Below are 21,647 nucleotides of genomic sequence, written 5' to 3' on the forward strand. Positions count from 1 at the left end.
AATTTCCACTGAAGCTAATACATTATAATAATGAAACATTATCATAGAATGAAACCATATGCCATGTAAAAACTTATCATGCGTAAAGGCACCACAATATTTATCTACAAAAGAAAAATAAATTTATTATCATTTTTCTTTTAAAAAAAGACTTATTAAACGTTCTTTCCTAGTTTTGTATATATTCGTATAAGGTTATTTTAAATTTATTTGTTTTGCTGCAACTGTTAAAGAAATTTAAAGTGTGTGTACTGTTTATTAAAATAATAAAAAAGACAGGGTTGCTTGCAAAAATATATGATACTATCTTGTTTACAATTAAATAAAGAAGAAAGAGTACATCAAATATATTTGGCATAAAATATGAACAATTTTGCAAGTAACCAAGGAATCACAGGATTGCCTTATCATGGTGTCTCTCGAAAGCACCTGACTGATAAAAAAATTTTTAGGTAGTCCTTTAATTGTTGGTATACATTTATGTATCACTTGCTGCCAAGGGACAAAAATCTCTTTCTCCAGGGAATACATGGATTAAACGATCTTTATTAAATCTCTGGCCTACTATCTGCAATCGACAGTACTTTCATACATAGATTGTACAGAATTATTTTATAATGCAGAATAAATATGGAACAAAAAATCAGATTGGGCAACAATTTGTTTATAATTCCTGCATCTATTATGTTTTAATATCTTAGATTTGCATTCACTATTTAACATTATATGATTGTTAGCTTTGTTGCACAATGTGCTTTAAATAAATTTTATTGAGATCACTAAAATTAATCCCACTAACTGTATTTCAATATGAGATATTTAAGTAGCGATAGTAATTATGCAAAAAAGCGAGTACCTTGAAATATATTTCAGTTTTAACATTAGAATTAGTTTAATAAGTACTGCTAGTATGATGACACTGTAGATCAAAAAGGCCGTTAATCTTAATTATTACAATGTATTGTACTATGTAATACACAATCAGTTTAAAAAATCATTTTATAATCATGTTATAATATAATTGACACATATAAAACATTACCAAGAGTTTGTAAAGTAATTAACAAGTTATTATTATAAAAATTATAAATAATAAATGAGAATACATTATCTTTTTAGATACAGTAATTTTATATTTTATCCTAGCATTTCTTCATTAGAAATAAAAAAATATGCCTGCTGTGAAAATTCTAATCAGTGTCAAAAATGTATAGAAAATTTAAAATCTTTATTTAATTTTATAATAGCAAATATGATTATTTTTTTTTTGGAACTATGGTTCTGTTTATAAGTTTTTATACTATTTAATGTAAGTTAATGAAGCTTTTTAATACAATTAAATTTTCCATTTAATTTTATAGTTTATGTTTAAGACATGTAATTACTCCTGAAGATTTATTCTATAATATTTAGATAATAAATGAACTGTATACAATTTTCAAGACACAATTTAATGTCAGGCTAATATTAATGCTTACTGAAATGAAATTATATAGCACAATACAAATTGCAAAAATGCAATTAATTAATTATTGAAATAGTTTTACATAATATACAACTGTAATATGCACTTGTTTAAATTTCTCTCTTACCATCTTTAGAATTTAAAGCAGGAGTGTGAGTAAGTTTATGTATTAAATTTTCTATCATGTCCATATCAACTAACCCTACAAATTTGTCAACAACCAATCCACTTGAAATTGCTATAACAGCTGGTACAGCCTTTACTTCAAAGATGTGTACTAATTCTGGGTTTGATTCTAAATTTACAATGGCAAGATCTAATGTATCCATTGGTTCTATAAGATCTATTAACCTAGGTGTGAGTATTTTACAAGGATCACACCATTCAGCATGAAAATTTACAATAACAGGTACTGAACTATTCATTACCTTACTAACAAACTCACTATTGTTATTTATTTCAAATCGTTTATTCTTCTGACGGGACAGAGAAACACTTCGCACCAACATTGATGAAAGTTTAGCAGTGCTGCGCAGCATTTTTACTTTTATGTCTATTTTACAAGCGACAAAAATGTATTAATTGGAAAAAGATTAAAGTACCCTTTTCCAGTCACTGCACATAATCAATAGGAATTAACAGTCATATGTGCCTACATTCCTATTTTGTCAATAAGTTCTGAAAGTTATATAGAAATAAGAAAAATTAATTCCTCCTGTGTATTATTCATTTGTATTAAAATTACAGCAGAAGATACTATGTTTGCCTGAATTAAAAATCATGTATTGTAATAATAATAACTAAATGACATTATTAATACTTTTGAATAATTTTAACTGTCTATATAATAGAAACACATTATGGTATTTTGTTCTAGATTATTAATAGTTTCATCAGTCTATGCTACTAATAATAATATTTGATTGTTATTATCAAAATAGTACATAGTTATTAATTCAACCAAGAAAGAATTTATTTTTGAAATCTGTATTATTTGGTAATGGATAATCAAATACATACATTTTTTTAAATTATATTAAATGATACTTACTACGAATATCTAAAAAATCCAATTAGTTATTCGAGCTGCCTTGATAGGTTTTATTAATGCAAATTTAATACATCCTACCAAGCCAATGATAGTAGATACAACCAACAGCACAAGTAATAGAATACGCCAGATATATAAATGATCATATATCTGTAAAAAATATTATTTTTCTATGTAGTTATTTTATACATAAACAGCAATACAAGTGTATGTTAATTTTCTGTTATAAAATAATCATTTGCATACCTTTTTCTCTGTAGAAGTATGTTTCTCAGATGCTCGGGGTAAAAGAATTAAAGTAATTGTGCTTATGCTAACAATCAATATAGCAACAGCACCAATCTTCTTTTCAACATGTAAAGTGATAATAAATACAAATAAAGCCACAGCCCACAGAATCAGAATAAGGAATAATCCTATACCAACTCCAAATATCAAATTAGTCATACCACTAAAAAAAGAGAAACTAAAATGTATACTCGTCTTTTAGGATTTATGTATAATCTTCAATGTTTTTATATATGATTCTGTTACTTAATCACAAATACAAGAAAATTATAATGTGAAAATCGCTAAAGATAATGATCTTAGTAAATTTTTAATCAATAACTTAGTAAATTTTTCAAAAATTAAATTTAGAACATAAGTAGTAAATTAACGAATTTTTATTTTATTCACCCATATAAATCTACAACTATTTAAAATTACATATATTTCTGTACAAGTAACTTTCTTCACTAAATAAAATGTAAAATGTATACTTTAATTCATATTTTACAATGTGCCATGCAACGCGATTTATTAAAAGTAATTATCTATAACAGAATTTAAAATCATTAATATTTTGCACAAAAATGTGCTATAAGCTATACCTTTTAACAATAAATTATTGCTAGCATTTAACGTATATTGACTGCACATTAACGAACATTTGTAGCAATATCTTCCAAACTAACCACTAGAGGGCCACAAACAATAACTGATAATAACTGATTCTCACAAGTTCTGTGATAGTATCTATATTTGTGCAATATGATGAGTTGCTTGAGATAAACAAAACCACGTGACTGACAGATCTCATTGGTTCGCACTCTGGTTAGGAGTGTATCGTAGGTCCGACAAATAATGTATCCGTCTTTCCATGTATCTTAAGGATTAATTGTAATGTATTTTGCTAGCACAATTTTCTAAGTGATATTTAAGATTTAAAATGAAAAAGTTTCACATTTTTTTCGTATAATTATTCATGTTATAAGAAAGTAAAGAAAATCTGTTATGTAATTATCCCAAGTGCGTAACAAATTTTTCATTTTTGGTTCTCTAAATTATTTTTGATCCTTTTAATGCGTTGGGTATCACGTGTGTCAGAACAGATCGGAGGTTCACGAATCTTCTTATCATTCCTATGTCACTTTTACCGTTATCGATTCGAATTAGAATAATATCTCAGCACTATTAAATGTGAAAATTAAAACTAAACATAATTTGGACCTGCTCAAATTAACGACATATCACTTTCATACCTCAATCTTTACGGAAAAATAATTGTACGATTGTTCCTTTCCTAGAATATAAGGCATTACAAAATAGGTCTGAAAGAAGATGGGACTTGGAAAATTTTATTAAGGTTAAAGGTAATTCAAATTTTGAAAATATTCTTTCATGTTGTTAAAATTTGTCAAGCTTTATTTGTGGAAATGAGTGGAACTCATTGTTAAAATATTTTTTGAGGATGAGAGGATTGATAGAACCTCATTATATATAGGAACAAGTTTTCTACTTTTACCAGCTTTACCGACTTCAGTGGTACAGTTGAATATAGTTCTTAAAATTATCTTTTTTAAATAAAGAAGTCACTAGAAAACCACTGATATATTATTATGAGGTCGGTATTTCAGGTGGAACATCAACTCTCGTAAAGTAAAACATCTATTATGTCATCTGTGATTATAGTAGCATGCTAACTGGACAAATAGCGAAAGGTGTCTAATCTCCAGAGCTAAAAGGAAAACTGCAGCGTGCATGGTACTAGCGAAGAATGGACTCTCTCATTTTGACCAATTTCTGTTTTTAAATATTTATTCTTTTTCATTAATCCTTTGCAAACGGATCGTTTGTCACAGTACTGTTGTAAAATATTTATGGTCTATCTTATTGATGTGGTTCAAGTGTGCAATAAAGATTTGATTAAATTTCATCATTATTAGGGAAGATAGAGAAACAATTTATTTAATGTTTTTATCCAAAATTAGTCTGTTTAAGATTTATTTAGAACTCTTTAAATAATTTTTATAAATAACGAGTATATATTGAAATTATCAAAAAAGTACACAAAATAACTTTTATCTGAACTGATTACATATATTTACCCAAAGTCTAATCAAATGTTAAGATAAGAATATAAAACTCAAATATAAAGTTTCGTTGAAATTCATTCAGCCATTTGGATATAATCGTATTAACAACATTCTAAACAAATCTGTTTTTTAATAGACAAAACGTAATCAAAGTTTTAAAACGTATTTGTCCGTAAAAAAAATATTTTAACATTTTTCTTCGTTTATACAATGAATATTTTAACACTTTTTTACATTATGTGAATCGTAAGTAGTTTTGCTTCCAAACATAAACGATAGTCAAGCAGTCGCTCACAAATTAAACTTTAAATCTTTTGAGAACGAAAGAAGAAACTTCATAATGTCCTGTTGTCTCGACTCTCCGAAGCTGTCCAAAGTATGGAACCCATGAAACGCGTCTCTTGCATTAATTATTTAGTGATGAGGGAAATTTTACGATTTATAGTGTTTAGCCCATTATGTGCTCTCTGTCCACTATGGTTATATATACTTACACATAACAATTCATTCTGAAAATATAATAATACGATAATTTATTTGAATCTTTTAATATTATGAAGTTATTGATATAACACTATTATTTCATAGCGATTTATATGACTCGTACATATGTATGTACGTTATTCCATCAAGATTGGATTAAAAATACTTTCATTTATCTATCATAAGTTTGATGAAAAACTAATTCTTACTCTAAAATAGCATCATTTAGTGTTAATTTGCGCAACGCTAAAAACGTTCCGTGAATAAAAGGTAGCTGAACTTAGTGATTTTCCTTCACGTGGTACAAATTACTATTATCGGATTATGCTTATTTGCAAAAACTTCTAGGGACTTTAAAAAACATTAGGGAAATTTATGTTGTACCCTTAGAGAAACACTTTGTTTCCTGCGAAGTGAAGAAGCAGTAGTTGTTTGAAATTAAACGTATCTTCCCTGAAACGTTAAGACACAAACAAACTATTTAAATTTTTGCCATTACCGTTTTTTCAGTTGTAATTACGTATTTTGTTTAAAAAATCATGAAAGCATGGCTCCAAATCATGTTGGAATGGGTAAGTAAAAATATTACATAAATCAAAGTGTATGAGAAATTAATTTACGTTTCAGTAATGTAAGCTATTTGGTATTCCAAAACAAATGATGATAAACATAATTAAAGAGTGAACAAAAATTTGAATTCTTATTCTACTAATATATATTTTCATCATATACTATAATAACAAATTTTATTTATAGTTACAAAAAGTTTGTAGTTTTTATGATCATATTAAATTGTCTGTAAATTGCATATCTTAAGTATAATGTACATTATTGTATATTTCAAAATAAAATACAAATGAGTAATATTTTTAGCTCAATTGCTTAAACGTATCGGAAACAAATATCAAAGATCTAAAGGAATTAGAAGATGGGGAATTTTACAAAAAATTAATTGAATTGTGGTAAGTACTTTTCTTTTTAATCAGGTTTATCTGAAATATTGGTTAAAGTAAATTTTGTTTATGACATAAACATGAGGTGTATCTGTACAATATTAATTTGCTTAGTATATGTTTATTGATACAAATTCTATTTTATTTTATAGTTCATGGAAAGGACATAAAGAAATTTTAGATACACAATGTATTGTTACAACATTTTTACAAGGTATGTAAACATATAATAAATATTTGTTGTACTTGATTATATAATTAGAATATACTTTAATGTACTTTGTATAGATAATTATCCAGAGTTTAAATTTGACGAATATTTTGGAAAAATGGACCAAATGGACATTGCTTCTTTATTTTTATTGCATGTTTGTCAACATGAACCATTATTTTATGAACCAATGTGTAACAAATTAAAACATGAAACCCAACTCAAAATTAAAACATTTCTTGAAATGATTATTCCTTATGAAAAACGTATAAATAGAGAGTTATTAAGAGGAGTAATTGTTGAGTTGGAAGACAATGTACCAAAAACACCCGTAACACCAAAGATGCAATCTCTAAAAGAATTTTTTAACTCTCCTGTTGCACAATCTGTGCAAAACTATAGACTATTGAATGAAAGAAATCGTGAATTAAGGAAATTGAAGAGTCAACTAGAAATGGAAAAATTTGAAAAAGGTGATTTACAAGAAGATATACAAATACAGCAAAATGAAATTCAAAACCTACAAAAAAAGTTGCAAGAAAAAGCTGCAGAAATAAAAGCCTTACGAGAAAAAACAATGAAATCATATACTCCACAATCTTGTAAAAAAGATAAAAATACTGTAGATCGTGAGCAATATTACAGAAAGGAAGTAGACCATTTAGAAGACAAACTAGTGCAAAAACAATGTGAAATAGATAAACTCGAAATAGAAAATGATACCTTAATAAATAAATTAGCACGTATAGAAAAGCAATGCAAATATTTTAAGGAAAAGGTAGAAAATTGTGAAAAGTCTTTAGAAAACTTGCAGATTCAGGGAGAAAATAAGGACAGAGAGCTAATGAATCTTAAAATGACTAATGAGGAATTACATACTCATTTAAAAGAATATAACAAAACGGGTAATACAGAACAAAGTTTTGAAATCGATGGCATTGCACCCTTAAGTCCATCTTTATCACCTTTAAATAGTAGCGAACCTTTAAGTTTGGTAATTGACATTCAATTACAAGAAGCAAAAGAAGAATCTGCGTTATTACAAACTCAGCTTGACGTTTTAAATGAAAAGTTAATAATTACAAATCAAAACTATAAAAGTGTTACACAACAGTTACAAGAAAAAACAGTAATGTTACAAGATATGGAAACTAAATTAAATACAGCTTTAAATAAGACTAAATTCTTAGAAGAAGAAAAAACATTTTTCATAAATCAAAATCAAAATTTGGAAGATTTATGTACCTCTCAGAAAGAATCTTTATCACAAATCGAAAAATCTAAAATTATTTTAAATACTGAAATAGATAGTTTAAAAGAAACAATTAAAAATGTAGAGAAATCCTTACATAATGAAAATGTAATTAATATGAAATTAAATAATGTACTTATAGAAACAAAATCACAGACACATGAAAATATTACAATTATTCAAAATTTAACACATCAAAATAATTTATATAAAACTTCTATTGAAAGTTGCAATACGAATTTAAAAGAAATTGTACTTCATATTTTAGGAACTAATGATAGCAAAAATAATAATTTAGATGATGCAACAACTATTCAGCTTGTAGAATATCTTAGAACATTATTATATAATTTTGATACAAAATATACATTACAAGAAATAGAATTTAAATCATTAAAGAATGCAATGGAAGAAATAAAATTAAAAGCACAACATGATCAGTCACAAATATTTGAAGTGGAAGAAAAGGACAAACAAAATATTCTGAAAATATCAAAACTGGAGGAAACTGTTGCCCAACATGTAATAAAAATTAACGAACTTACTAGTAATGTGGAACAATATTCTAAAGAAATTTTATGTTTAAAACAAATTCAACTTCAAAAACAAGTTTTAGAAAACGATGTATGTTTACTAAAAGAAGAAGTGATTAAAAAAAATGTATTATTAAAATCTTCTGCAGTAAGTATAAAGATGTTAAAACAAAATGTTAATACATTTGTAACAGAATTCTGTTTAACAAAGAAAAATATATTAAATCTATTAAATGAAAGCCAAAAACAAAATAAAGAAACTATTATAAATATTTTAAATGCTTATAAAATGATGTATAATAATTTCACTAAAGAACAACTTTACAGAAAAGAAATTAAAGATAAACTTGCAGACAATGAAAAAGAATTGAAAGATAGTCGAAATTTAAACACGACATTGAAAAATAATGTATCAAATCATAAACAAACAATAAATGATTTAGAGACAGAATTAATAAACACTAAAGAAAAATTAATAGATTCTGGGCAAAAATTGAAAAAACTTGAAGAAACAAATGAAATACTTGAAAAACAACAAAACAGTCTTGTATCTCAAAGTGAACAAATTCTACTTGATTTAAATAATATTAATGATAAACTTAAATTATCTCAACAGGAAACATGTAATATGTCAAGTCAATTAAAACTCAAAAATGATACAATTGATCATTTAATGGAAGAAATTACTTCTCTTAAAGTAGAAAAAGAACATATTAGTCACCGAAAAATGGAAGTAGAATCTGAAATGAAAAATGTTATCAAAGAATTGGAAACTAAGCTGTTAGAACAACATCATGACTTGGATCGAGTAAATGTAGAGGCAAAATTAAAACAAGAAACGTTGGAACTTGTACAAAACAAATTTAAACAATTATCAAAAGAAACATTTGCTTCTGAAATGAAAATGAAAGAAGTCATTTTGAATTTTCAAGAAGTAAAAACCAATCAAGATGCAGTTTTGATGGCTCAAGAAAAAGCCTTAAAAGACAAATGTTTACGATTAGACCAGATACAGAAAGAATTGTGTGAATCAAAAAGTGTACTACATAAAGAATTAAACGATAAAAGATCATTATGCCAAAATCTGCAAAGCACAAACTCCAAATTACAAATTGAATCATATAAGCAAGTGAAGTCTATGGAAGAATTACAAGAGTTATTAAAGAAAGAAAAAAATGAACATAACAAAAGTAAAGAATACTGTAAAACTGAAGATACAAAGAAGTTAGATATTGTACAGATTTGCAAAAAGTTAGAATACACAATAAGTGATTTAAAATTAGTAATAGTAAAGGCAAGTCTGAATAATGAAAATTTGTATACTGATACTGATATTCAGTACGATTTTGCGTATACAGATGATGAAAACACTAATGATATCTTAAATACTGTAAGAACATCTATTAATGAAGTTCAGGCATCGCGTAAATTAATTTTACATTTATTTAATATAAATACAAATTTAAATGAAACCTTGCAGAATCAAAAAGCAGTTAGAGATAATTATGTTACAAAATGTGAAGAAATTAAATTGTATAAAAATAAGGTGCAGGAACTACAGAGTGTGGAAGTAAAACACATTAAACATTTAAATGATCTTATTGAACATAAAGAATTGTTGAGTAATTCTTTACAAAATTTTATACAATCAAGAGAGGATTTAGATGTATCTTTGAATGAATTAAAACAAAAGTGGGATAATTTATTAACAAAATTCTATAATATCTTTATTATAAATGAATCTGTATGCGATGAATTAAAGCACATACAAGCCAAAAAAAGACACCTTGAAAATACCTTATCAAAGCATAATGTTTATCATATGCAGAATGTGAAGTCTTTGCACACTATTTTGTGGCAAAAGTTTTTATGGACTGAACACATATTAAAGAACACTTATTTGAATCCAACAAACAATGAACAAATTTTCGATATTTCTTTTGATAATTTTTCAGCCGAAAAAGCAGTAATGGAAGTGGAGCTACAGAAGAGTATAATATTAAAAAAAAATATTATTCAATCTGAAAATGAAATAGACGATTTTTCTAATTTAGTTACTTCGTTTGAGATTAACTTCAAATCTGATGAAAGAAAATATCAGTCTGAAATAGAGAAAAAATTACAGTCACAAGTTAATGAGTTAATAGAAGAAAAGAATAATTTAGGAAGCAAGTTAGACTGTGCACGTATCAAAAACATAAAATTAGAAGGTCATATTGATGAACTTAAGAATAAGATGGAAGAATTACAGACAGCTTCATTGAAGAACACAGAAGATTTAAAGATAGAAATAATGGAATCAAAAAAAGAAATTTTAAAGTTGCATGAAGAAAACATTGAATTAAGCAAGCGGCCGAAGAAAGAAAGCATCGATAATCAGTTGCAAGATATTTATGATAAATATAAAATTAAATTTGATGAAATTAAACTCAATATGGTAAGCATATATATAATAATAGGTTTTATTTTTGGATTCATTATGATTTGCTTGTTTCTGTGATACATATTACAGAAAACAGCATATAATGAAGAAATAACAAAGTTAAATAGAGAGCAAGAACAATGTGTACAAGAAAAATTGGAGTCTTTACAACAAAAAATGGAAATACAGTACCGTAAGCAAGCGAATGAATTAAGCAAGTACAAAGCACATGTTGCTGGTATGAGTTCACAAATTTGGAATGTTGGAGAGAAACTTTTGAGGGAACAACAAGAAAAGGAAAAATTACATAAAGAGTTAACTGAACTTAAAGCTAAATATAAGAATTTGGATCAACAGATAGTTTCTTCTGTAGAACACAAAAGTTCTAAGTAAGAATGATTATATTATAATAATTGATAATTAAAAGTTAATTTCTATTCTGATATTGTACAGAAATTGTAAAAAATTTCTTATTTCAGATACGAAAAAAAAGATTTAATATCAGGAGAAAATAAAGAAGAAATTCTACATAAAATTGCACTAATACAGGAAAAAACTACTTATGAAAGAAGATGTAGTATTAGGAGCATACAAACAATGGGCTATGCATTTAATGCAGAGGATGAAGAGGGAGAAATTTTTGATAACAATTATTTAAGTAAATTAAAACAAACTTATTAAATAAGGTAATTTTTAAAATGATTGATAATTAATAACATGAATTTAATTTTATAGCTGACATGAAAAATAGTCATTCTTCGTTCGACATCGATACAGATCGATTATCTATTTTGAAAAAAAGAAATGCCCTTTGTAAACCGCATTTGAAATCTTCATATCCTGCTGAAATGCAATGTCATCCTCTACCATTTACAGAAGAAGAAATTAAAGTACGCAATAAATACTAGATTCAAATCATATATATATATATATATATTTTTTTTTTCATGTGTTTCATGTATTTTGTATATTGCATTACCATGCTTATGTTTCCATACATAAAATCCTAAATTTAATTATAGACAGGCTCAGTACCAGATGAAGTATTTAATGATAGTTTAAGTCAGAGTTTACTTCCTGAACAGAAAGCTAAAAAAAAGGATAGAACTCAGGTAAGCATCTTAGACCTACGAATAAGTAATAGATTTTCAGTACCTCCAGTTACTTTTGCTAATATTTATTTATAAAAATAAGAAAAATCATAATAAAAGAATCCATTATGAAAACATTAAATTTACATATAAATCCATAGGGGTTTGTTTATTATTTATTAAGGTAAATGTCAATTTATTTGCTGCAGACATCATATAAAAAGCCTGGTCCTCCAACCCCCAGTAAAAATGGAGGAAGAGCATCATTACAAGTAAGTCAGTTGTAATACTAATGTATTTGTACAAAAGTAAATATTACTTGATCTAAGTATCTATTTCTTATGTTTTCTCTAAAATTGAAGGTTAGTGATCTGAAGAGTCCAAGTTCAAGGATATTAAGAGAAAGAAATAAAGACAGAGCAACAACTACACCACGCACATTGAAAAGTCTATTCACTTCAAAACGTCAAGACGAAGTAAGGATAAAAGATATTATTTAGTACTATATTCTATATTATATTACATCAAAATAATTTATTAGACTCAAATTTGTTTTAAATTTAAAAATTAACCATAAAACTATGTGCGATGTTATTTTAATAGAATGTTGCAGTAACACCAAGAGGTCGTAGGAGAAGTAGCATTTTCCGCAAATACCGTGGCACGAGTGATAGATAAGAATAATCACGTAAGGCGAAGTATTTATAATAGTAATAATAATAATAATAATAATAATAACATTTGTAACTATAATAGAACAACTATTTTTCCTAAATTCATTTTTTATATCAAGTTATATACGAATTGTACAGAAAAAAATAGAATTATAATGTTTTTAATAGTAGGCAATTTAAGTATACAAGAAAAATATATTCATAATTTATGCATTATAGTCATTTATTTAGACAATTCATTAAATAGTTTTATAGTAACAATAATATTTAAAAGTTTTGTTGATATAAAAACGCCAATGTTACGAAATGTATGGTACGTCATGTAATACAATATGGTGAACTCAAAAAAAAAATATGTGATTTTAAATAACAAAAATATTTTATAAGAATGTTTTAAAGAATACTTGTAGTAAATTCTCAACGTAAAATGAAACTCGATGATCGATCAGAAGTTCTGTTCTTTTATATTGTATATGTAGCTGATTGAATAAGTTCTATGTATTACATTATCTGAAACCTATTCAATCTGATACATGTATTATAAATGTATCACAAATCACCTCCTCTGGGAATACTTCCATCTTGGATGCAATGTATTCTTTTGTATTGTACTTCATTATTCGGAATCAGATTCCTATAACAAAGATGTTTCGTTATTTTAATGAAGAACTATAATGATATAAAATTTCTTCAATTTCGAAATACTTTTTAATTTGGCAATACAGCTTATTAAATTAATATAATTTTATAATGGAATATTTTAAATTTTACTTTGCAGTATTAGTTTTCAATGATACTAGACGATGTTAAAAACAGATTTAATATATCAACGTTCGTAAAATAAATTTCGATTCTGTATTTAAAAATATTATAATTAAAAACGTATATCGTAATTTTTCTATATTAATCTTTTTAATTATAATTATATATACGAATTATAATTAAATAGTCATTACAAAAAACTAATGTATGATAATTTTAGTATTATACATTTTATAAATTATACGTACGCGTTTCTCAATTGCAAATTATTATAACTTACCATGTATTGACCTTCTACATAGCGACCAGAATTTCTAGAGGTTCTTCTTAATTCTCTTGGTTCCGCATGGTCTTGACTTCTTCGCCTAAAATAAATAACTAACATCGTTACAAGCAATTCTGGGTCGATAAAAAATATTTAAATCTCTTGAGTCAGGAAAATTGACTACTTACGACCTCGATTGAATCTGCAATGTCTTAAGTTTATTATCTATATCTTGAGAAGGACTGGTCGATGCATCTTCAATGATTGCCGTTGGAGACGTCTGCATCTGTGTAGTATCGCTGGTTTCATAAAAGCCAGCAGCCCTAGATCCACGAGTTATTGATACTTTATTAACGGCTAATCTGAAATAAAGATTCAAACTAATGGTACTACAAAAGGTGCATGACATTCAAATTTTACGAATACCATTTCTGACTACTTAAATGGAATAGTTTTACATTATTTTTTCGTTTAATATTCTTTAAAATGATTTCTTTATATACAAATAAAAATCTATGTTTAATCTACTCAGGAAGAAGACAACTTAAAAATATAAAATATAGAATGATATAAGTTACTCACTGGTGTTTCCTTGGACCGCGTTTCTTCTTGTGTTTGCTGAAAGAACAAGTTTTTATTGATGGAAATTCGTCGGAGCTAATTTCATAAGTAAAGGGACAAAAATTTGATATTAAGTAACTCTTCGTACTTTCACACGCATGGTCCATGTGATACGACATACACATATATTACAGAATTACACTTCACGTACATACGTATTATTGCATTCCGTCACTACATCCGAAGGAACAATAAAGTATCCGAGCAAAATTCGTAGAATTAACCCAGGTATTAACAAACCAAATACCTAGAAACATGTCTAGAATATTGCGGTGATTATAGAGAACGGCGTGTTAAAAAATACAAAATGTAAGAATTCGATGATAAGCAGGAAATGTAAAATGATGGGTTAATTCTGTCACATTTCCTGCAAATTTCAAGAAGAAAAAAGCTGTACAAAGTGCAGCATAACTTAATCGCTATGGATTTAAAATTTTGATAAAGCAGGATTCAGGAACTTATGGGAGAAGAGGGTCTTATTTTAATTAATATCACATGTTCATCGTATCTATTACCAATTTGTATATTATCAATATATAAACAGAATACAAAGTATTTTAGACTTACTTGCTTTTAAGTTCTTAGGTTCAACAGAACACACATCGTTCTCTATGTACTTTTTTGTCAGGCGTTCCAAAAATATTATCGTTTCATTATTTCAACAATATTATTATTGTGCATTTTTATCTTATTTTCCTTATACTAGTTTATAGAAGGTGAGTTGCTTTAAAAGTAGGAACCAAGAACAATAGATTTCATTGATTCCTTATACAACTTGACAATATTACATATATATTCTTGTTAATTCCTTACACTAGTTTGAAAGTTGATTTTAAAACAGGCACCAAGAACAATAGACCTCATCAATTCCTTATACAATTTTTGCCCCTTATATGATTACATATATTATATATTTTGCTAAAAAGTCTAATTCTTAGCTTGAATAACGATCAGGTAGCCTGCAACAAGCGATTCATAAAAGATTACTACCCATGCGAACACAACAGATTTATGATGTACGTAAAGACGCCAATGGTAATAAGTATTTATGAATAAATTAAGCACAAGCATGCAATTAGATGATAAAAGGGGAAACCACTATTATTTAAAGAATATTTCATTTTTAAGGATCTCTCAAATGATTAAACAATTAAAACTTAATATACACAGAATAAAAATTAAAATATTAATATGCTGACAATATGCTGCACTGCAAATCATATCACAAATAATATTCTCACATAAAATACTTTTCACAAATTGATAAAATTATTTGCTTTGCAACTTTAAATATTTTATGTTTAATTTAAGATATTTTCTACATTTTCAATGCTTGATAGTAATATGACGTCTTACAGTAACAGATACAATTTAGTAAAGCATGTAGTACAAAGCAATAACACAAGATAAAATACAGCAAGGAGAAAAATAGTTTTATTAGTAATTACACTACTGATAATACGGATTTGTTTTAGCATTCAACAATATTACAGTGCAATGTTAATAATAGTGAAAGAAATGTGCACATTACATGTGAATTAAAATAACTACGTAAGCATGTAACTATAGTAACTAAATTTGCAATACTAAAACTATCTTAAGTGTTCATCATTCATAGCATAAATTATATTTTCAAAGCAAAAAAAAGCTTGCTATTTTAATCTACATTTAAAATTGTAGATTAATAAGACTTCATTAGACTTTTATGAAGTATTACATATAGCGATTACTTGCAAGTATGTAACTGTTCTACTTTTATAATGATTTCAATAAATAAAATGTAAGGAATATATTACTCTGTATTAGTTTAGTGTGAACACCCAACTCACCCCGAAAATTCATGATCAGAACCTTCTTCAGGCTCATCTACTTCTTCTTCTTCTGTAAAGATTTTTGATAATTAATAACTACGTTTTAATGTAAACAAAAAATTCAAGATTGTACATGAATAAAAATATATTAAAGTTTAAAAAATGAATCTTTGAAAATTCCAATTCAAGTATGTGGATTTGCACTTTTTAAATTCGTATAAAATATATCAACGTACCAGCTAAATGATCCTTTTTACGTCTCGTGTAAGCACGTTTACTTGTTACTGGAACTTGATCTGTTTCGCCGTGTAAAAGACTGTTTCTGTACAAAAGTAAAGGTTGCCAATCCTCTCCCCGCGAGGAAGGCATTCCAGCTTGTAGTCTTCTATCGAGGAAATTTAATCTACAATATAAATATAAAAATTAGTTATAATAAAAATAAAAGTAATATAGAAAGTTGCAAATAAAAATTTTACTTACACGACACGTTTATCTTGTTTAAGAAGTTTATTTGTGAATTCAGATAAAATTTCAAGGAAAGATAAATTTGGTGGTGGACCAGTAGGATCTTGTTCTATACCGTCTGGTGGAGTGATTGCGAAAAGAACACCCGCTCGATGTAAAGCAGTAATGGCTTCACGATTTTTTACCGCATCCAAGCCAAACGATAAAGCAAATCGTTTTGCGAGTTCCTGAAATATGTCCAATACCAACATGAATTTGTATCTGTACATGTATATTCAATCTTATGATGATATAATTAGATGCAAACCTTTATAGCAGTAAATTCTTCACTGTTTCTATTCACTTTGCCTTTCTCAGCTACTATTTCATTATACAAAATATTCAAACTGTGTTGCATAGTCAAAGCACAATTTGTTTTATTAATATCTCTAGCCTTCCCTAGTGTAGTTTTAATAATATCGCCATAATCATTGTAATATTTTACATAATGTTTGAACACATCCGCTGCTGCTTTTGTGGGTATCATATTATATACAATTAACTTGCAATAACCCGCCAAAAAGTTTCTTCTTTTATGCAACTCTTCAATCTTTGAATGTTCATCATGTTCATCTATAAATACAAAATGTGTACATTAGGTTAATCAACTATTTTTCACACAAAGATTCGCAAGAAAGGTATCATCAATCACATACCATCTTCTTCTTCAAAAAATACGTATTCCTGTATAAACCGATTAAGCATATTTTGCATTGCTTGATCAGGTTCATATACTAACTGATGCATCAAAGGATTAGAATGAGTTGTCAATTGATTACAAAAAACTACCAATAAATCACATATTGTATTGTACGCTTCTTCTCTTAAAATTGGTGGAGAAGGCTGAAAAAATATTAACAAATATTATGTACTATTTACGTGATATATCAATAAAGATATTTAGAACAAAAATAAAGTAATTACCGCGCCGGTTCCATCACCGCTAACAAAGTGACGCATGGAACCCATAAAAGAATGTAAACGTTCCTTCAATTGTCGACATTCATCTTCACCTCGATTTCCAGAATCTACAGATTCCATGAGGTGATTTTGTCCCCACAGAATTGCAAAGAAACACGCACTTATGCAATACTTAACTGCCTCATGCGGTAAACACCTGTAATGAAATTTATTGTTTGAGAACCTGATATTTCTATGTATTCGAAAATTTTATATGCATGATATACATAATATTAGTACTTAGATGGATCTTTAGCATCTTCGATATCCTTATACAAAGAATCCCATATTCCCCACGGATTCATATTGTGACAAGAATAAAATATTGAAACTTTCTTAAGAGATTGTACAACATTGAAAATTTCATCTTCATCTGGTTCTTCATCTCCTTCTATTAAATTTCTATATTCATCGATAGCTTCTTTATATTTATTTACAATAGAATCGATTAATGTTGAGCGTGCTACGTCACACCTACATTGAGACATGTTAAATATTAAATATTTATTTACTTTAAGGTATATTCACAATATAGAGTTACACAATTTTACCTGGTGAAAATAGCGTGCCCCTCTATGCACATATGTTCCAATGTTTTCGCGGCTGTATCCAAAACTTCAGTATCGTGCATTTTTTCTACAATTGTCTGAATCTTATTTAATAATGAGTCCAAGTTTTGTTCTTGTCGAGATTTGGTATAGATATCCAGATCAAAGTATTGAGGAATAGCAAGTAAATTTGCAAGCTTCTCAGGATCTGCTCTATATTTGTCAAGTAAAAGAGGTAGTGTTTGTATAAAATGTTCGGTCAATCGTTGTTTATCATCATGAACTTGTTTCATTTCTTTTGCCGACAAAATCTTTCTAGTTGGTCCGCGACCAACTGGAGCTTCGCCTATTTTGAAAATTAAAGTAAGTTTCATTTACTATACAACTTAATGAAAACAAATGCAAAACCGAAAACTTACCTGTAGCAGCCTGCTTTATACAACAAACCATTAATTCAATCAAAGATGTTTCTTTTTGATTATCTAAAGCTTCTTCCTCAGGTCCAGCCTCTTCCAATAATAAATCTGTCATACATTCCCAATCTTTCATCATTTGATTTGTTTCAATCAAAGAATCTACCAAATATGCTCCGTGTTCATGAAGCTCCGATTCAATAAAAAATAAAACAAGATCTCGAATAAGTGGTGTATTCGGCAGACGCTTTTTTCCACGCTTAGTCTTCACACCTGCTACTGCTTCATCATCAGGTCGGAATAATCGTTCGTTTAAAAATTCACCTGCTGCCTGTGCAACAGCACGGTGAGAAGAATAAACAAGTTCGTACACGTGCTCGCAATCTTTGTCAGTAAGAATTTCCCTATGGTGCTTTAAAATTGAGATAACAAGTTTGACAGCTTGCACTGCTACATCATATTCTTTGTCCAATGTCATTGCAACAATTCTATCTTTAAATTTACTTGTAAAAAGTTCAAGTTTAGTTTTTAATTCTTCTGATGCATACAATGGTTGCAGTGCTTGAAGACACTTTAATCGAACTTCACCAACTTTATCATGTAATGTCCAACCTGTGAAATTACATAGATATATATATATATATATATATATATATACATATAAATATTGTATTGTGAACAAATTTTAATGTTGAAAAAACCATATTAACCTATGTATTTTAAATAAGAATCATCTAAAAAGTTTTGATGAAATTTTTTCATCCAGACTCCAATTTCTGCCATACAAATTGCACGTATTTCTGGTAATGTATCTCTATAACGATGTACAAATACAGATTTGAACATATATGTAAGCATATTTTTAATTTCGTCCATATTTTCTTCAAGTTCTTTTCGTTTGGCCATTAATGATTCAAGCCTATCTGCAGCTCTTTTCTCTCTAGCTTTTTGTCTTTCAGCTTCATATTGTCGTTGTGTATTATCCAAATTTATTGATACAGTCAAAGCAACATCTACTAATGCAGTCATAAGTTTCATAGCTGTAAATGATATTAATATTATATTCTTAAGTACATAAATGTGTATATAAGTATATAAAAGTATGTATATCTTACCAGCAAGTGTGGCTGTGTGCCTAAAAGCTCTTACTTGTGAATCCGAAAGACCAGTTAATAATGAAATTACATTATCCATTAAAAACTGATCATAAATTATTGAATACTGACATTGTCGAACTAAAATCTGAACAAATTCACAAAAATTTGCACGGAATTTCTTCCATTGTTGTCCAGTCATTATTAATGGATATTCTCCACTTTCCTATATTATGAATTATTATTTAATTAAAGATGATAAACATCTATTCAAAAAAACAATATTAACATACTTCATCAAATTCTTCAGTCATTTTTCGTATTATTGCCACATGTTCCATTGTTGCTTGCATCTCAGAAGTAATGCGACCTTTGCAACCACTTGCATTAATGAAAAATTGCATTAGCATTAGAAGAGCATTTTCTCTATTACTTTTATACTTTTCTATCCAGTCATCAACAATAGTCTACAAATAAAAACAATATGAAAAGAAATATAATTTTCAAATTTGTTGCATTATTCTTTATATTTGAAAATATTATATCAAAAATTATTTTAAACATTCACAGATGACATACAGTCAGTGAAGAACGATTATTCCTGATGACATAATAAAGACTAGCCTCATCTTCTAAACTATGTGAATGATGAGTTCGCTTTCCACGTCCACGTCCACCACCTCCTCTTCCTCTACTACTAGTAGTTGGAATGTAGTCTGTATCTATTTCTTTATATTTTGGTTGCTGTATTAGCCCTCCTACAAATAATAATTGTTACTTATAACAGTTAATTACAAATATAATATCACTCTAAAACATACCACGTAATCTAGCACGTGTATTCCTTGTAATCCTCATATTCGTTGGAGTTGCTGGTGTCATTGGTTGTTCAAATTGAGATTGATTTTCAAAATTTCCTGTTTGTTCTTGATATTGATGCTGTGACGTACCAGGTGAACTATAGCTTTCAGATGAATAATGTTCAGGGCTAAATGAAAATAATTCGATGAAATTTATCAATATTATATGCATTTTCTAAAAGTACAAAATGCTTATAATGTTTAAAATAGCTATAATATAGCTTAAAATAATGAATATTTAACATTGTAAAAATATACAAATCAAAGCTCAATATGTTTAAATTTATGTGTAAAAATATAGAACAACATCATAAGTAAATGTACAACATTGTATTTACGTTGGATTATGTATAGGTGTTTGAGGTGCTTGACTATATGGTGCATAAGTAGAATAAGATTCATTTGCTTCTCCTCCAGAGTTATCATTCATGGGAGTCATTGGAGTCATTGGTGCCTCATACTCCGGAGGTACTGGATCATCCATACGTATTCGTTTACCTCCTCTTCTGTGCATCATTTTGTGCCTCTTCTTTTATTATTATCCCTACAAAAGAAATATCCTGTAAATTTAATGAATACAAAAATCTGATATTTCATAGCAGAATTTGTAAACAAGTGAAATTTTTGTCTGTTTCGAACCTGTAAGAAACTCCCCGGTAAGTGCGGGGATTAGGGACACTCACGAAGCCTTACGTTTCTATAATTTGTAACTACATTTAATTAAAATGTTTATTCTGTTCAATAAAATTGAAAAACCACATTGATAGAATTCTTCAAATAACCCCGGCTTCTTGCAAATATTTGTAGTTGGTCTTACAATGCATACAGCTATTCACCAATAAACATGGTTATTGGTTACTTGTCAAAATATAAAATAAAACGGACCAATAAGAAAAACGAAACATATTGTGATTAATTTTTGAACTATATTTACAGGATTAAATTTTACGCGCGATGTTTTCCTCGTGAATTAAAAAAAATAACATTTAACAAAAATGGATAATACGTTTGAATTCCGATATATTGTAAAACGCGTTAAAGTAGCATTCGTCCTATAGGTGAATAATCATCTATAGATTCAAACTGCTTTAACTTCAACGTTTCTTACGATAAAAAAACTTAACGTGTTTTACTACTTTTTTTGTAAAATCAACATTACAACCACCATTCATACGATATTGTTATAAAATAATTTTTGGTGGAAAAATCGCATACATGAAAATTGGTTTGCTTCGATTTAAATTACAAGTTGCACGTGCTGCGTAGAAGGCAATCTATTATCGCTAGTGAAATAATCTGTGGTTAACGGCCTTTGTG

The 21,647-nt window shown here is 27.7% G+C and overlaps 4 protein-coding genes across 8 annotated transcripts; 1 reads left to right on the forward strand and 3 right to left on the reverse strand.

The window, feature by feature from the left end:
• Positions 1-1,343: 1,343 nt before the first annotated feature.
• Positions 1,344-2,005, reverse strand: LOC143146556 (thioredoxin, mitochondrial). Its single transcript, XM_076310948.1, has one exon. It carries the CDS (start codon positions 2,002-2,004, stop codon positions 1,576-1,578), a length of 429 nt encoding a protein of 142 aa, XP_076167063.1. The 5' UTR covers position 2,005; the 3' UTR covers positions 1,344-1,575.
• On the reverse strand, positions 2,005-4,050 carry LOC143146557 (uncharacterized). 2 transcript variants are annotated; one of them, XM_076310949.1, is made up of 4 exons: positions 3,389-4,050; positions 2,763-2,967; positions 2,517-2,666; positions 2,005-2,143 (listed from the first exon to the last, which is right to left on the reverse strand). In XM_076310949.1, exons 2-3 carry the CDS (start codon positions 2,961-2,963, stop codon positions 2,526-2,528), a joined length of 342 nt encoding a protein of 113 aa, XP_076167064.1. In that variant the 5' UTR covers positions 2,964-2,967; positions 3,389-4,050; the 3' UTR covers positions 2,005-2,143; positions 2,517-2,525. The 2 variants fall into 2 exon arrangements, with proteins under 2 accessions (XP_076167064.1, XP_076167065.1); XM_076310950.1 differs by lacking the exon at positions 3,389-4,050 and adding an exon at positions 3,195-3,303.
• Positions 3,599-12,732, forward strand: Mud (mushroom body defect). 2 transcript variants are annotated; one of them, XM_076310941.1, is made up of 13 exons: positions 3,599-3,806; positions 4,085-4,150; positions 5,867-5,928; positions 6,230-6,318; positions 6,462-6,523; positions 6,598-10,742; positions 10,818-11,116; positions 11,207-11,385; positions 11,463-11,617; positions 11,750-11,839; positions 12,028-12,090; positions 12,181-12,294; positions 12,422-12,732. In XM_076310941.1, exons 3-13 carry the CDS (start codon positions 5,896-5,898, stop codon positions 12,494-12,496), a joined length of 5,304 nt encoding a protein of 1,767 aa, XP_076167056.1. In that variant the 5' UTR covers positions 3,599-3,806; positions 4,085-4,150; positions 5,867-5,895; the 3' UTR covers positions 12,497-12,732. The 2 variants fall into 2 exon arrangements, with proteins under 2 accessions (XP_076167056.1, XP_076167055.1); XM_076310940.1 differs by having other exon boundaries at positions 3,599-4,150.
• Positions 12,733-12,779: 47 nt separating this feature from the next.
• Sa1 (stromal antigen) lies at positions 12,780-21,554 on the reverse strand. Of its 3 annotated transcripts, none has more exons than XM_076310943.1 (20): positions 20,970-21,554; positions 20,669-20,874; positions 20,292-20,458; positions 20,050-20,228; positions 19,764-19,937; positions 19,492-19,696; positions 19,087-19,416; positions 18,383-18,988; positions 17,967-18,309; positions 17,656-17,889; positions 17,380-17,572; positions 17,112-17,298; positions 16,724-17,028; positions 16,432-16,643; positions 16,188-16,354; positions 15,970-16,021; positions 14,102-14,137; positions 13,708-13,842; positions 13,535-13,619; positions 12,780-13,126 (listed from the first exon to the last, which is right to left on the reverse strand). In XM_076310943.1, exons 2-20 carry the CDS (start codon positions 20,845-20,847, stop codon positions 13,109-13,111), a joined length of 3,807 nt encoding a protein of 1,268 aa, XP_076167058.1. In that variant the 5' UTR covers positions 20,848-20,874; positions 20,970-21,554; the 3' UTR covers positions 12,780-13,108. The 3 variants fall into 3 exon arrangements, with proteins under 3 accessions (XP_076167058.1, XP_076167057.1, XP_076167059.1); XM_076310942.1 differs by having other exon boundaries at positions 13,708-13,881; XM_076310944.1 differs by lacking the exons at positions 12,780-13,126; positions 13,535-13,619; positions 13,708-13,842; positions 14,102-14,137 and adding an exon at positions 14,593-15,099 and having other exon boundaries at positions 20,970-21,552.
• Positions 21,555-21,647: the final 93 nt, after the last annotated feature.

Source organism: Ptiloglossa arizonensis, chromosome 5 (genome assembly GCF_051014685.1).
Source record: "Ptiloglossa arizonensis isolate GNS036 chromosome 5, iyPtiAriz1_principal, whole genome shotgun sequence".
NCBI classification, from domain to species: Eukaryota; Metazoa; Arthropoda; class Insecta; order Hymenoptera; family Colletidae; genus Ptiloglossa; species Ptiloglossa arizonensis.